The sequence below is a fragment of the Zingiber officinale genome, chromosome 5A (genome assembly GCF_018446385.1).
Source record: "Zingiber officinale cultivar Zhangliang chromosome 5A, Zo_v1.1, whole genome shotgun sequence".
NCBI lineage: Eukaryota > Viridiplantae > Streptophyta > Magnoliopsida > Zingiberales > Zingiberaceae > Zingiber > Zingiber officinale.
This window is the reverse complement of record NC_055994.1, coordinates 109030742-109047583: the sequence shown is the minus strand read 5'-3', so window position 1 is coordinate 109047583 and position 16842 is coordinate 109030742. Positions and strand designations below refer to the sequence as shown.

Sequence of the window (16842 nt, the reverse complement as noted above, 5' to 3'; positions counted from 1 at the left end):
ACGATAGTCGTCAGTATGACATGAATGATGAACATGATGATATACATATATAATCATGATACGGACACCGTCATCATCCATGCAACTCTAAATCCACCTAAGTGTCCCACAACATGAGTATAATCATCATGATATCTCCATATATCCCACCAAACATATGTATATAACCACACATGTATAGTCAACCAAAGATCTCCAATAACCTCAACAGACACACCTACACAACCCCACGTGTACAATCAACATGTATCCTCCAGTAAAAACACATCAAACACGTGTATAAACCACAGACATACAATCAACACGACTCCAATCATCACACCGGACAGAAGTATACCCGACATACGGATGGATAAGCCTCATATGAATACCGCCAATGAAGTAATCCCTACCATACATACTCTACATGTACACAAATACCACAGAGTATAGATAATCCAAAGTGTAGACTGTATAAGAATTAAATAGATCATCACAAGGGTCAAGCATCGGTATCAAGCAGGAAAGCAACAAACGAACATGATATAAGATAAAGCATCCTAAACCATCTCATAAAACCATGCACTAAGCTCAATAAAATCTACACAGAGGCAAGGAAGAAATACCCGCCTTTATCTGTAGATCCAGTCAAACCATCCCATGTCGAGACGCTCGTCCCGAATCCAAGTCCTGCGATCAATATACATACATTTTATTTAGCTAAATTCATAAGAATTAAAATAGCTAAATAAAATCCCTAACCCAATTAGGATAACTCCAATCAAATCGGATCTCTGATTAATCCTCCAAATAATCCTTAATCACACAACTCAAATTCATTCCATTAATCAGATCTCATCATAATATCTAATCCATCCCTACAAATCACAATATCTCCCAATACAATAATCATCCAATCAACCTATCAACTAAATCATCAAACCACAATCAACCATAAACTCTAACCATCCTCAATCAACAAAATTATGCCCTCCTCCAATTCATATAAAAATCTACAAGTCCTCAATAAATCCAACGCACCTTAAATCAATTTCTACAATTCAACTCCACTAATCCAACAACTATAGAAATAAAATTAATCTTCAAAACTTACCTAAACCCGGAAGATCAGGTGGTGATCCACCGCTGAAGATACGCTTGCTTCCGAGACCAAATGTAGCCACTACCACCAACCTTAACCCCTAATCAACACTATATCAAGATCAAATACCCAAATCCAATCCAATACTTAAAATAATCAATCCATAGCACCACTTACCCAAATTGGATCAAGGTGAAGATGTGCCTACTGCCAGAATTCGTAACCAAAGCAAGGAGGAAGTTTGCTTCAACCCAAATGCCCCCAACTGATGCTCCACTACTGGAGAAGGTGGCTGCCGGAAAGGAGACAATGCAGGTGTCTACCTCTTTGCTTTGATCAAGCTGCGGTCCACCAACCGGATACCCCACCGTACACATAACCTCACCTCCTGGAATTCTTCCCCTCTGGTTGGATTAGGAAAACACCCCGGGTGATCAAAGAAAAGAGGAATCGATCACACAATATCTCAATAATCAACATAACCCGATGCCTTACCTCCAAGATCGTAGCTAGGGCACGGATCGCAACAAGAACACGACCACAGCGAGAAAAAGGCTCTGTTGCTTACCCTCGGAGCCCTAAATGCCTCTTCACGCCAACGATCAGCTCCCTTGGTGTCGGCGTCGGGGAAGGAGGGTCGGTAATTGTGAGAGGAAGGCTCGGGAAAGGCTTGAGAAGAGAAGATCAGGATGATCCGACCTCCTTGTTCAACCTCTGGTAAGCTCCAGCGACAAGCTCCTCCGGCGATGTCGACGATCGCCGGGGATCCGCCGGCTTTGATTCATTCGCGAGATGGAACGAGAGACTCGGGAATGAGAAGGGATCTGGAAATCGCCGAGGAGAAGGAGAGGGCACGGGTTCAGTTCGGCGATGGGTTGGCGAAAAAGGAATTTATACATAAAACATTTCCCCACTTAAATGTCGTATCCCAAACAGGCTTTATCCGAACCCATAAATTCGTCCCTGCAAAACTCGTCGTACAAGCTCCGAAAAATTTCCAGAAAATTTCTAAAAATTATGGAAAAATCCAATAAGATTTTTCGTCCAATAATATTTATTATTTAATTTTGCGGTATCTTACATTCTCCCCCACTAATAAAAATTTGGTCCCCAAATTTACTGGTCAACTCAGGGATCCTCATCCAAGAGTAACATCCAAATCACATACTCATATACCACTCACTCCAAGTATAATAACCAAATAGCATCCACATCTACTACTCCACCCTAGTATCATAAACATATCTCCAAACATGACAATCCATCTCCAAATGAGTAGCGATAACACTGTGAGCTACGAACTCACCCTAGTCTCGCTACTTCCACACTGTTACCTAACCAACTGTGGGTAAACCAACTACCTCTGGAATCCAAGATCCACTATCATTAGATCCTCCAACATCTGTATAGGACACTCAACTATCCATCAGTTTGAGGGTAAAAATCTATACTAAAGCGAAGCTCCTAATCCAAAGTCTGCTATAACCTCAGTCAAAACATGATGTGAAATCGCTAATCTCCATCCAATACCACCCTCAGAGATATACCATAAGGTCCGGTAATCTCTCCCCCGTATAATCCTAATACTCAATCCAAAAGAATTCGTCCCACAAATCGATGGCTAGGGAGCAAAGTCGTCACCCAATAATGAATGCCCATACCATCATATCCTCTCCATGTCCTGGATAATCCCACAACAAAATCCGTCAAAACGTGCTCCTAACTCCACTCCAAAATACGAGTCTACTAAAACAATCCTACTGATATCCGATGTTCAGCCTCCACTTACTAACACACTAGACATCAAGCTACAAGATTCGCGATGTCTTTCTTAATGTCATTCCACCAATAGGAATGCTCCAAATCTCTCCATACATCAGATGTCACCCGAATGTATCGCAAATCCAGATCAATGTGTTTCCTATAGTAACTCCTTCCGGATAAGAAGTGACTCAGAAACACCCATAATCTCCCACAGAAATAAAATCAAATTCTCATTTCATGAGAATTCAAACTAGTGGCACGAGACTACTCCGCTCATACTACATCAGAACTGCACCAAACCTCGGGTACGATACATATGTGTAGAGTACAAATCCGTCTACACTAGAAAGTATAACTAAGACAGTGCAGTTAACAACTTCTCGTTTCAACTCCTGAAACTGATCTCGTAAGTGTCTATCCAGGAAAATTTCATACTCATCCTGAATAGTCCAGTCAACGGTATAATAATACTGGAGAAACCCTCAATCAATCTCCGATAATATCTAGCCAGATCAAGGAAGGAACAGCGAATCTCCGGTATAGACTACGCCTACTTCCAACTGATAGCCACCTCTATCTCCTGTGGATCCAGCGCTATCCTTTACTAACCACAACGTGTCGCAAAAACTCGTAAAAGACAATCACAATACGTACTACTAACTTCACATATAGATGTTCTCGTCGAAACATCCCTAGAACTATGCGAAGCTAGTGTACATGATCCACCTCGGATCGGGAATAGATCACAACATCGTCAATGAAGACAATGAAAACTAATCCAAACACCCTAGGAATACCAAATACCTCGAATCCATGAAAACATCTAGGCACGGTATGCCTAAATGGTAATACCAAGGACTCATTATATCCATACAACAGACACTCTCAACCATAAGATCCCCAACGAATTTGTGATCTGATCACCAAGTATAAATCACCAAATCCATAAATATCACATAAGTGCTACTCCTCACGTCTATCAACATCAAATACTAAACAATAGATCATCAAATCAAATATCCACTAATAGATCGTCAAAAGATAACATATCACCACACCAGATCTCACAATATCCACCAAACTCCAATCATCCTCAACATCAATCAATCATACCAGATAGTCTCCTAAACACAGATAGAGAAAAAGGAAAGCATCCAATCTTCCACACCCACTACCCACATACTAAATGTATCCAAAAGGTCTACCAAATCTCATCATCTCATCCTCTTAGATACTCATATATCCATAGTAACAGAAGGTCAATCCAAAGTCAAAGGGTCACACAACCTTCTGACTAAGAGTCTACCCATCCAGAAGATATCTCCACACTCTCATAATCATCCTATCCCTCGACAAATATCGATAAAAGGTCAAACCCTCTAATCTGAGATATAGACTACAAGATCTGGTAAAATGATCACGTGACCAAGGTCTTAAGCCACCTGATAAAGACAATGTTAGCTGAGTCGTCTAACCATTGTCTTGTACCCCATCAACTGCGATTGCTCCATCCTGAGGCTCAGCAACCTCCAGTATCGAGCAATGAACACAAAGATAGAGGAACGCTACAACTAAACAACTGATCAAAATATCTGTCAATCAACGCTCTACCCCTCGAAGATCATCATATCCGAATGTACTCTCCAAAATATACCCTTGTAACGGTTGTATCTCAAAGTGTTAAGCAAATAGTTTTACACTTTTCCACATCAGTGGAGGTATCCTATCCGAATGTACCTTCTAAGTCATCCTATCAGGTACAAACAGTCCATGGTCAAAGTCCCCATGGAATAGGATACGACAACCCCCTACAGGCTGATCAAGCCGACAATGGTATACGGCTAACTCAGTCCTTCCCATGACGGTACAAGTCACGTACTCAAGTGAGTCTCCCAAATATCTAACCCAACACAAGTAACCCCAAAGATCAGAATCTCTAAAAATAGAGTATGACGATACCCCACTGATCGAACTGCTAAATAAATCGATCGTCAACTAACTGATCTAATAAGGATAAATCAATCCTCGTCAAAAGCAACTAAGGTAAAATCGATCCACCACTACCCAAGTCAACAAGGGTAAATCAGTCAAACCATAACTACTCAAGTCAACCAAGTAAATCAATCATCAACAGGAGTAAACCGGTACTCTACTAACTGAGTCAACATAGGTATACAGATATCATCCACCATCTAGCTAATAGTAACCAAGACTAGTATGAGACTCTAACTCGCAACCGACTAGTAGTATGATAGGAGGAAATCCCCTGAGACTGTAAATCCTTGATCTCCAGTAGGTCAACCGTGATCAGTGATTGACCCTACACATGAAATGTATGGTACAAACAAATAGGCAAGTACTAACAAAAGTACTAACACATGTCATAACTATATGAGCAACAATACATACACCAACAGAAATGCATGATAACAATATGCAAACATACCTCCTATGGCCTGGAGATGTCCTGCTGCTGCCTGGTCCAAAAACCCGAAAAGTCACATCAAGAAAACCGAATCACGAAATCCAAAACACGAATAATAGGCATCGTACCTACTCGGATACCAAAAATTGGTATCAGATAAATCTCGAAAATCCAAAACAAAACAAAGCAGGCATCGTACCCGCTCTGATACCACTAAATTGTCACGCCCCCAAAGGAGTCTCTGCCAGACAAAAATCCGGCAGCACCTCCCCAGTACTGGTGACAGCAAAATACATCAGCCACATGCGGCTGGAATATTTATATACACAACCACGCAGTTATAATAACAGCCCACACGGCTGGAATGAAACAATCACAACCACGCAGTTATATATAAAACAGCCCACACGGCTGTACCAAAACACAGCGGAAAAACGAAGGAAAGCCCACACAACACAAATAAATACAATGCATGCCGGCACGGCTTAAACACAAATACAACACCAAAACCATAGGATAGCCACATGGCTATACGCAAATACAATGCCAAAAATAATAAAAGAATATACAAAAGAAAATAAGCACGGTCTTCGGATGTGACGTAGGACCCGGCAGACAGGATACTCCGAGCGACACCAACCATCTACAAGCTACCTGAAAACATAAATGTATACATGCGGTGGTGAGTATAGGTAACTCAGCGGGTAATAGAAATGATAGTGCATGGTCCATAAACAAAACATGGAGATCAAAAGTATACAGTCTCAGTAGGGAAACAAAGAACATGATCATACTATCATAACCAATGCATCTGAACATACCTGACGTAATAACCCGACATAATCATAACTGACATACGAACTGCACAACCCACTACTGACATAATGGTAAATACATACCCAATCTGAAATCGACGCAAGATACCAAGATCAAGAACCTCACCGTATCTGCAACAGACCTACTCGTGACACCTGTGCAATATAAATACGACTGCAAATACATGTAAAATAAATGACATGTATGCAGCATGACAACCATATGCAACAATCATATCGCAAACAAATGCAACATACCACAAACACATGCAACTAGTATCTACTAGGCATGTATGCAAATATATCTCCAAAGATGCACTGCGCATCAAATACAAATGTGCATGCATGCTCCATGGTCACCCCCGCCACCTCTCTAGACACCACGACCCATGTATGGCCGAGAGGCTTGGGTCCGTGACAAATCGTACTAGCCTCCAGTACAAGCACCGCTATAGGCGGCCAAAGTGGACATAGCTAAGGGTCCCTGACCACTCACATCTCTAGCCCTCTGACTACTGTACCCTCAAGACTCACTACTCCAGAGTGGTCGAGGCTGACAGAACACTGAGCGGCGGAGTAAGCACGACAGGACTAGCTACACTCCAAACTACCACTCTCCATCAGTGGCCGAATGGACGGCTATAAAAGACTGACAACCCTCTCAACTACAAGGGAGACGATAGTCGTCAGTATGACATGAATGATGAACATGATGATATACATATATAATCATGATACGGACACCGTCATCATCCATGCAACTCTAAATCCACCTAAGTGTCCCACAACATGAGTATAATCATCATGATATCTCCATATATCCCACCAAACATATGTATATAACCACACATGTATAGTCAACCAAAGATCTCCAATAACCTCAACAGACACACCTACACAACCCCACGTGTACAATCAACATGTATCCTCCAGTAAAAACACATCAAACACGTGTATAAACCACAGACATACAATCAACACGACTCCAATCATCACACCGGACAGAAGTATACCCGACATACGGATGGATAAGCCTCATATGAATACCGCCAATGAAGTAATCCCTACCATACATACTCTACATGTACACAAATACCACAGAGTATAGATAATCCAAAGTGTAGACTGTATAAGAATTAAATAGATCATCACAAGGGTCAAGCATCGGTATCAAGCAGGAAAGCAACAAACGAACATGATATAAGATAAAGCATCCTAAACCATCTCATAAAACCATGCACTAAGCTCAATAAAATCTACACAGAGGCAAGGAAGAAATACCCGCCTTTATCTGTAGATCCAGTCAAACCATCCCATGTCGAGACGCTCGTCCCGAATCCAAGTCCTGCGATCAATATACATACATTTTATTTAGCTAAATTCATAAGAATTAAAATAGCTAAATAAAATCCCTAACCCAATTAGGATAACTCCAATCAAATCGGATCTCTGATTAATCCTCCAAATAATCCTTAATCACACAACTCAAATTCATTCCATTAATCAGATCTCATCATAATATCTAATCCATCCCTACAAATCACAATATCTCCCAATACAATAATCATCCAATCAACCTATCAACTAAATCATCAAACCACAATCAACCATAAACTCTAACCATCCTCAATCAACAAAATTATGCCCTCCTCCAATTCATATAAAAATCTACAAGTCCTCAATAAATCCAACGCACCTTAAATCAATTTCTACAATTCAACTCCACTAATCCAACAACTATAGAAATAAAATTAATCTTCAAAACTTACCTAAACCCGGAAGATCAGGTGGTGATCCACCGCTGAAGATACGCTTGCTTCCGAGACCAAATGTAGCCACTACCACCAACCTTAACCCCTAATCAACACTATATCAAGATCAAATACCCAAATCCAATCCAATACTTAAAATAATCAATCCATAGCACCACTTACCCAAATTGGATCAAGGTGAAGATGTGCCTACTGCCAGAATTCGTAACCAAAGCAAGGAGGAAGTTTGCTTCAACCCAAATGCCCCCAACTGATGCTCCACTACTGGAGAAGGTGGCTGCCGGAAAGGAGACAATGCAGGTGTCTACCTCTTTGCTTTGATCAAGCTGCGGTCCACCAACCGGATACCCCACCGTACACATAACCTCACCTCCTGGAATTCTTCCCCTCTGGTTGGATTAGGAAAACACCCCGGGTGATCAAAGAAAAGAGGAATCGATCACACAATATCTCAATAATCAACATAACTCGATGCCTTACCTCCAAGATCGTAGCTAGGGCACGGATCGCAACAAGAACACGACCACAGCGAGAAAAAGGCTCTGTTGCTTACCCTCGGAGCCCTAAATGCCTCTTCACGCCGACGATCAGCTCCCTTGGTGTCGGCGTCGGGGAAGGAGGGTCGGTAATTGTGAGAGGAAGGCTCGGGAAAGGCTTGAGAAGAGAAGATCAGGATGATCCGACCTCCTTGTTCAACCTCTGGTAAGCTCCAGCGACAAGCTCCTCCGGCGATGTCGACGATCGCCGGGGATCCGCCGGCTTTGATTCATTCGCGAGATGGAACGAGAGACTCGGGAATGAGAAGGGATCTGGAAATCGCCGAGGAGAAGGAGAGGGCACGGGTTCAGTTCGGCGATGGGTTGGCGAAAAAGGAATTTATACATAAAACATTTCCCCACTTAAATGTCGTATCCCAAACAGGCTTTATCCGAACCCATAAATTCGTCCCTGCAAAACTCGTCGTACAAGCTCCGAAAAATTTCCAGAAAATTTCTAAAAATTATGGAAAAATCCAATAAGATTTTTCGTCCAATAATATTTATTATTTAATTTTGCGGTATCTTACATTTAAATAATTAAGTTTTAAAATAATTTTAATTATGTTTTAAAATTTAGTTAAGTTTTAAAATAATTTTAATTAAGTTTTAAAATTTAATTAATTTTTAAAATAATTTAGTTTTAAATAATTTTTTATTAAGTTTTAAAATTTGGTTAAGGTTTTAAAATTTTGTTAAGTTTTAAAATAATTTTAATTATGTTTTAAAATAATTAAGTTTTAAAATTTAGTTAAGTTTTAAAATAATTTTAATTAAGTTTTAAAAATAATTTTAATTAAGTGTTAAAATTTTGTTAAGTTTTTTAAAATAATTTTAATGAAGTTTTAAAATTTAGTTAAGTTTTAAAATAATTTTAATTAAGTTTTAAAATATAGTTAAGTTTTAAAATAATTAAGTTTTAAATAATTTTTAATTAAATTTTAAAATTTGGTTAAAGTTTTAAAATTTAGTTAAGTTTTAAAATAATTTTAAGTTTGTTTTAAAATAATTAAGTTTTAAAATATAGTTCAGTTTTAAAATAATTTTAATTAAGTTTTAAAATAATTTTAATTATGTGTTAAAATTTAGTTAAGTTTTTTAAAATAATTTTAATGAAATTTTAAAATTTAGTTAAGTTTTAAAATAATAAAGTTTTAAAATAATTTTAATTAAGTTTTTAAATTTAATTAAGTTTTAAAATAATTAAGTTTTAAAAAACTTTTAATTAAAGTTTAAAATTTGGTTAAGGTTTTAAAATTTAGTTATGTTTTAAAATAATCTTAAGTATGTTTTAAAATAATTAAGTTTTAAAATTTAGTTTAGTTTTAAAATTATTTTAATTAAGTTTTAAAAATAATTTTAATTAAGTGTTAAAATTTTGTTAAGTTTTTTTAAATAATTTTAATGAAGTTTTAAAATTTTGTTAAATTTTAAAGTAATTTTAATTAAGTTTTAAAATTTAGTTAAGTTTTAAAATAATTAAGTTTTAAATAATTTTTAATTAAATTTTAAAATTTGGTAAATGTTTTAAAATTTAGTTAAGTTTTAAAATTATTTTAATTAAGTTTTAAAAATAATTTTAATTACGTTTTAAAATTTAGTTAAGTTTTTAAAAATAATTTTAATGAAGTTTTAAATTTTAGTTAAGGTTTAAAATAATAAAGTTTTAAAATAATTTTAATTAAGTTTTTAAATTTAGTTAAGTTTTAAAATAATTAAGTTTTAAATCATTTTTAATTAAAATTTAAAATTTGGTTAAGGTTTTAAAATTTAGTTAAGTTTTAAAATAATTTTAAGTTTGTTTTAAAATAATTAAGTTTTAAAATTTAGTTAAGTTTTAAAGTAATTTTAATTAAGTTTTAATTTTAGTTAAGTTTTTAAAGTAATTAAGTTTTAAAATAATTAAGTTTTAAATGTGTTTTTAATTAAATGTATAAATTTAATTTTAATTTAGTTTTACAATAATTAATGTTTCCACGCCCCGGCTTCTATATATACTGTTGTTGCACTCCGACACATTTCACCACAGCAATTCAGCGTCTCGATCATCATGGCTAAGTTGTGTTTTTACGCCATTACGTTAATCTTTCTGGTCACTGTGCCAAACAGTACGATCGATCTATCTTTCTCTTTTTCCTCTTGCACTCTAGGTTATATATATATATATATAAAAGGAATATAATTAACCTGAGAATTCCGGCCGGTGGGATGTGGTTTTTGCAGGTGTGCATGGTATTGGCGTCTGCCACGGTCGGCTCGGCGATAATCTCCCCTCGCCGTCTGACGCTGTCGCCCTCTACCTCTCAAACAACATCGCCAGCATGCGCATCTATTGGCCCGATCAGAACATCCTCCAAGCCCTCTCCGGATCCAACATTCAACTCATCCTCGATGTCCCCAGAGAAAACCTCCAGTCCATCGCCTCCGACCCCTCCGCCGCCCACGATTGGGTCCAGAACAACATCGTCGCCTTCTCCGGCGTCTCCTTCCGCTACATTGCCGTCGGCAACGAGCTCATCCCTGAGCACCCTGACTTGGCCCAGTTCATCCTCCCGGCCATGCAAAACATCCAAGGCGCTATCAACGCCGCCGGGCTCCAGAGCCAAATCAAGGTCTCCACCGCCGTCTCTGGGAACGCCCTCGGCCAGTCGTACCCTCCGTCTGCGGGTGCGTTTGCGTCGGACTCAATGGGTTCGATAGTGCAGTTCTTGGCCTCAAACGAGGCTCCGTTACTCTTCAACGTGTACCCGTACTTCGCCTACAAGGGCAACAGTGCTCAGATCTCACTCGACTACGCCTTGTTTACGTCCAATAGTCCGGTGGTGCATGACGGCCCGTTCGACTACCAAAACCTCTTCGACGCGATGGTGGACGCCGCCTACGCGGCGCTAGAGAAGGTTGGGGGATCGAACGTGAGGATCGTCGTGTCAGAGAGCGGGTGGCCGTCGGCGGGGGGCTTTGCTGCATCCGTCGACAATGCCAGAACTTATAACCAGAATTTGATCGGACATGTGAGCCAGGGCACGCCGAGGAGGCCTGGAAGTGGGATCGAGGCCTATATATTTGCCATGTTTAATGAGGACCAGAAGGATGGAGAGGAAACTGAGCGAAACTTTGGCTTATTCTATCCCAATAAACAGCCCGTTTATCCTATTTCATTTACCTAGATTAATTGTTTCACTTCAAGTTCTATTATCTATGAAATAAAGACTATGATTATTGACAATTTTAAATGGTCATTAATTAGGGAATTGAATTGTCATTTTCTAAGGAAATCTTCTTGTTTTCCTTTTCCTCCTCCGTTGAAATGTAAATGGAGCTGATGAACAAGTTTGATATAAGCTCATAAAATGTTGTTTATATTTATTTGAGATTTAAAATATATAGTTTAAACTATAAAATGATCAACTTATTAATGAATATTAACTAAGCTCGTGAAAACTTCTCTTCAATAGATTTCTTTATTGCTTGTATACAAGAAAAGAAAAGAAAAGAAAAAGTTTGACTATAATATTTTGGTTCTTTATTTTCTAAATATATACGACATATATAATACATATTTATATATATATATTTTTATGTTGACACCTTACACATTTTATAAGATCTTATATTTTAGGTACTGATTTAAAGAAATGACATTAGATTTGAAAAGTCGATAAAATGGGATTATATATCACATCCAAATGTGTTTACTTCAGGGGTGGCCGTACATAGGAATCATATACTATATAAAGAACTTGGACATAGAAGTTATTTCATCCACCCGCTTCCTTTCCTTTATATGTTTTACTCTTGGGAAGATTCATTCACCATTGTGCTTCTTATTCAATTGTAAATTTACATAACACGCCAATGATTCGACTAGCTCAATTCGGGATTAATCTACATTTTATTATTTTTTTTACGAAGTTAAATTATATTGGAAATCAAATGAGGAGATACATGTTATAGGGGGAAAAAAATGGAAAACATGCATTTGAACCTTTCAAAATATCCTCTCTATTGTTAGGATTGTGAGAGCTTGCAGCGGAAACTTGAGGCAAAAAACAATATTAACACCATTTGTTGGGATGTTGATAGTCAGCTAGAGGGGATGAATAATCGATCACTTAAATCGTCCGCTTCCTATAATGTTAATGTATAGTGAAATACAAAACAAACTAACAAATAGAAAGACAAACTCAATGACACGTTGATTTAACGTGGTTTAGAGATAAAACTCCTACTCTATGGCTATCCGTAAAGTGGACGAGCTCGATCCGTCGGTCAACGACTCTCCGGAAAATCTCCGGTTAGCTCACGTACCTTCTTGTGGGTGGAGAAATCTCACCACAACTCACAGAAGCATGCTTGGGATGCTAGGGCACTTAGAAGACTACTAATAGAGGTTAACCACGTCTATTTCGTTAACCTACCCGAAGCACCCCAAGCTCAATTAAATAGAGCTCGGGAGGAAAACACCAAGTTATTTTCCCGCTACCAGTCGACTGGTAAAAACACTAGCCGACCGATCTTAAGTGAAATTCGACCGTTACAGGCCAATGGCTCGATACCAGTCGACTGATGAAAACATCAGTCGACTGATCCACATGGACTGATCAAACAGACGTATATTATAGAACTCTTTAATTTCTAATGACCATACATGTTCACCATCCTTTGGTCATTTCTGTAGGTGCAACGGTGTAACGATCACCCTTCTTACAACTCTACTACTCTCTAAGGTGACCGTTACTTAACTATTAACTCTACTTAACCGGTGTGATCGAAACCACGAGGAATCCCTACCGAAAAATTTCGGCAGAGTCTCCACTCTACCGGTGACCATAAACAGAGATACATTCATATATACTTCAGCCACAGGCGGCTGGAACATGTATCAATCACCCATGCAGTTTAATAAGTGTCAAAAACTATAATATCTACTTATTACATAGATACTCATCACAGCATGCAAACTAAAACACGATTAAACTCAATAGAAACATAGAATATAAAATACAGTCTCAATGACATCAACCATGAAGTACAACTCATCTATTTCTCAATCACTAAACATGAAACTCATAGCTTCCCAGATCTCTCCATAGTCCTGGCATCACACACCATGCATCACGCATCCTCCTTGTTGCTTTCCTCTTTATACTTTAGCTTTTCCTTTATCTGCGGTAGGAGGAAAAAATAAATCTATAAGTGAAACGCTTAGTAAGTACTAAACTATCTCACAAAAACTCGAAGTTTATATTGTTAGGATCGATGATCGCGGCTAGAGAGGGGGGGTGTGAATAGCCGACCTCAAATCCTTTCGTTTCTTCCTACGATTAGGGTTAGCACAGCGGAAATAACTAAATAGAAACGAGAACGAGAAGATCAAACCTTAGACGCAGCGATGTAACGAGGTTCGGAGATGAAACTCCTACTCCTCGGCGTGTCCGTAAGGTGGACGAAGCCTATCAATCCGTCGGTGGATGAGTCCCCGGAAACCCGGCTAATAATCACTCCTTCTGGGTGGAGAAACCTCGCCACAATGTCTTGCAACAGCAAGATGAACAGGAGTACAAGAATACAGCAAGAAACTAAGTACAATACGCAAATGTAATAACCCTAGCTTGCCTTCTTGTCGACTGGTTGAAGCAGCAACTTCACGAGACGCCTGCAACAGCAGGAACCCAGTTGAAGAAGCTCACACGAAGCTTCGGAACTCAGCAAAGCTCAAGAGCACACCAGCAGCTCAGTAGAAAGAAGAGGAAGGAGAAAGAAGTAGAGTGAGAGGCCTTCTGTACAGGCCCTTGAACTCATGTTATAACCTGCGAAGTAGACACAGAAAGAAACTAGCCGTTGCTACGCAACGGCTAGGATGTGGACCGATCAGGCTTCATCCTGATCGGTCCACAAGGGTCCTGATCGGTCACAAGACCGATCAGGCCCTTCCCTGATCGGTCATGGAGACCGATCAGGTCCTTCCCTGATCGGTCCCATGACCGATCAGGTCCTTTCCCTCCCGAAAGTGATCTCCTTCTGATCGTCTACTGATCGATCACTGATCGGTCTGCTGACCGATCAGATAACACTCAGTAGGCTACTGTTTGGTTACTGATCGGTCACCAGACCGATCCAGATACCCCGTGTATCACTGGATCGATCCACTGATCGATCCAGAGCTTGGTTTTTGCCCAAACCAAGTCCCAAACCTTCCAAACCAACATCCGGTCAACCTTGACCTGTTGGTACATCATGCTTAGCATCCGGTCACTCCCTTGACCTGCTAAGACTCCCCACCAAGTGTCCGGTCAATCCCTTTGACCCACTTGGACTTTTCTCTTCGTGTCAAGTATCCGGTCACTCCCTTGACCTACTTGACCTTCTCAACACCAGATGTCCGATCACCCTTGATCCATCTGGATTTTCCCTTGCCCGGCTTCACTCACCAGGACTTTCACCTAGCTTCACTCACTAGGGTTTTCACCTGGCTTCACTCACCAGGATTTCCAATATGCCCGGCTTCACTCACCAGGACTTTCCAACTGCCTGGCTTCACTCACCAGGACTTTCCCACTGCCTGGCTTCACTCACCAGGACTTTCCCACTGCCTGGCTTCACTCACCAGGACTTATCCGTCTGCCTGGCTTCACTCACCAGGACTTTCCATATCCGGTCCAGAGAACGAGCTACCGAGCCCTCTCTGACCACAGTTCGGAGAACGAGCTACCGAGCCCTCTCCGACTTCCATCCGGTCCAGAGAACGAGCTCCCGAGCCCTCTTTGACCTAGTCCGAAGAACGAGCTACCGAGCCCTCTCCGACTTCCACTTCTGGTCCAGAGAACGAGCTACAGAGCCCTCTCTGACCTAGTCCGGAGAACGAGCTACCGAGCCCTCTCCGACTTCCACTTGCCAAGTTCCCATACTTGGACTTTTCCCGTGTCAGGTCAACTCACCTCGGGTCAACCAGGTCAACCTAGACCTAAGGTTGCACCAACAATCTCCCATCAAAATACAACTCTTTTGTTCTTGTCAAACATCAAAATACAACTCAAGTCAGGTCAACTCGAGTCGGGTCAACCAGGTCAACCTTGACCTAAGGTTGCACCAACAATCTCTCCCTTTTTGATGTTTGACAATACCTTTAAGTTAGGCTAATCCAATAGCCTCAACTTTCCTCATGCCACTAGGTAATGAAACATAAGTTACAACCTTACATTCTCCTTCTAAGAAGGCAACCTCCTTCTTAAATAATGAAGGCCTAACTTAAACCCATCATTCTCCCCCTATTGGCACACATCAACAAACTCTCCCCCTGAAGAGTAAGTTATCGTTGTTCACAACTTCACTCGTCGTGATCAACAAACTCTCCCACTAACTCCAATGTTCTTCCTTGAACTGTAAAATACCGAAAATAGGCGAATATTAATAAAGGAATTTTCTGGAATTTTTGTAAATTTTTCGGGAATTTTTCGGAGCTCGTATGGACGAGTTAACGGGGATAAAAATAGGGCCCGGGAAAAGCCTGTTTGGACTACCCATTTAAATGAGGAAAAGTTGAATTTATTTATTTATTTTTGTTTTTTTTTCCTTTTCCTTATTTGTTTTCCTTTTCCCGTTTTCTTCTCCGCGAGCCCGTCCCTTGCCCTAAACCTCGCGATGCCTTCTCCTCCCGTGCCCTAACCGGCGCCGCGGCCGTCCTTCTTCTTCCTCACCCTCTGCCCCTCACGGCGACGACATCCTCTGCCCTAAGATCTCCACCGCCGCCTTTTTCTCTGCCCTAGCCGACGCCACCGCCGCTCGATTCGCTCTCCCTCTTCCGATTTCCTCTCCTCATCTTCCTACCGTGCCCTAGACCTATTGCCGACACTGAGCCACGCAGCCTCGCCACACAACAACGGCGCTGACACCAAGCATCCGCGTGAGATCCGCTGACAACACAACAACCATTGCCGGTATGGGAGCGATGTTGTTGGCCGGTGATGTCGCCCCATCTTTCGATCGCGCTAGTTTCTTTCGACACTGAGCGTCATTCGTGCGACACCCCTCCTCGCCAGAGCAAGCTACAACCGCGACCAGTACCGCATCGCTTATCGTCCAACTCTCGACTGTGCCGGCGCTGTATGATGTTGTTGCCGCGCCATGGTGATCCTAGATCGCTCTGACTCCCCAGTCCCGGCGAAGATTGATGATGGCCATTATCAACAACTCACGAGCCTTCATCCGATTGTGAGCCACCTTCTCTGTGGATTTTGTTTTGTGAGTTCCAACTAGAGCTTCAAAGGGTATGAGCAGTGGAGTATCCTGCTACCGACTATCATTGGAGGTAACCACTCATTTCTAATAAATGCTTTTGGTGTAAAGCTAAGGTTGATGATGATTTTGGGGCATTAGGTTGGTTGGGCAGCAATTTCTCTTGGTGTTGACCACTGTTATCGACAGGAGGATGTTTCGGTCGCAAGGCAAC

The 16842-nt window shown here is 40.4% G+C and overlaps 1 protein-coding gene across 1 annotated transcript; it reads left to right on the top strand.

The window, feature by feature from the left end:
- Nucleotides 1-10654: 10654 nt before the first annotated feature.
- LOC121983127 (glucan endo-1,3-beta-glucosidase-like) lies at nt 10655-11560 on the top strand. Its single transcript, XM_042536095.1, has one exon. It carries the CDS (start codon nt 10715-10717, stop codon nt 11558-11560), a length of 846 nt encoding a protein of 281 aa, XP_042392029.1. The 5' UTR covers nt 10655-10714.
- Nucleotides 11561-16842: the final 5282 nt, after the last annotated feature.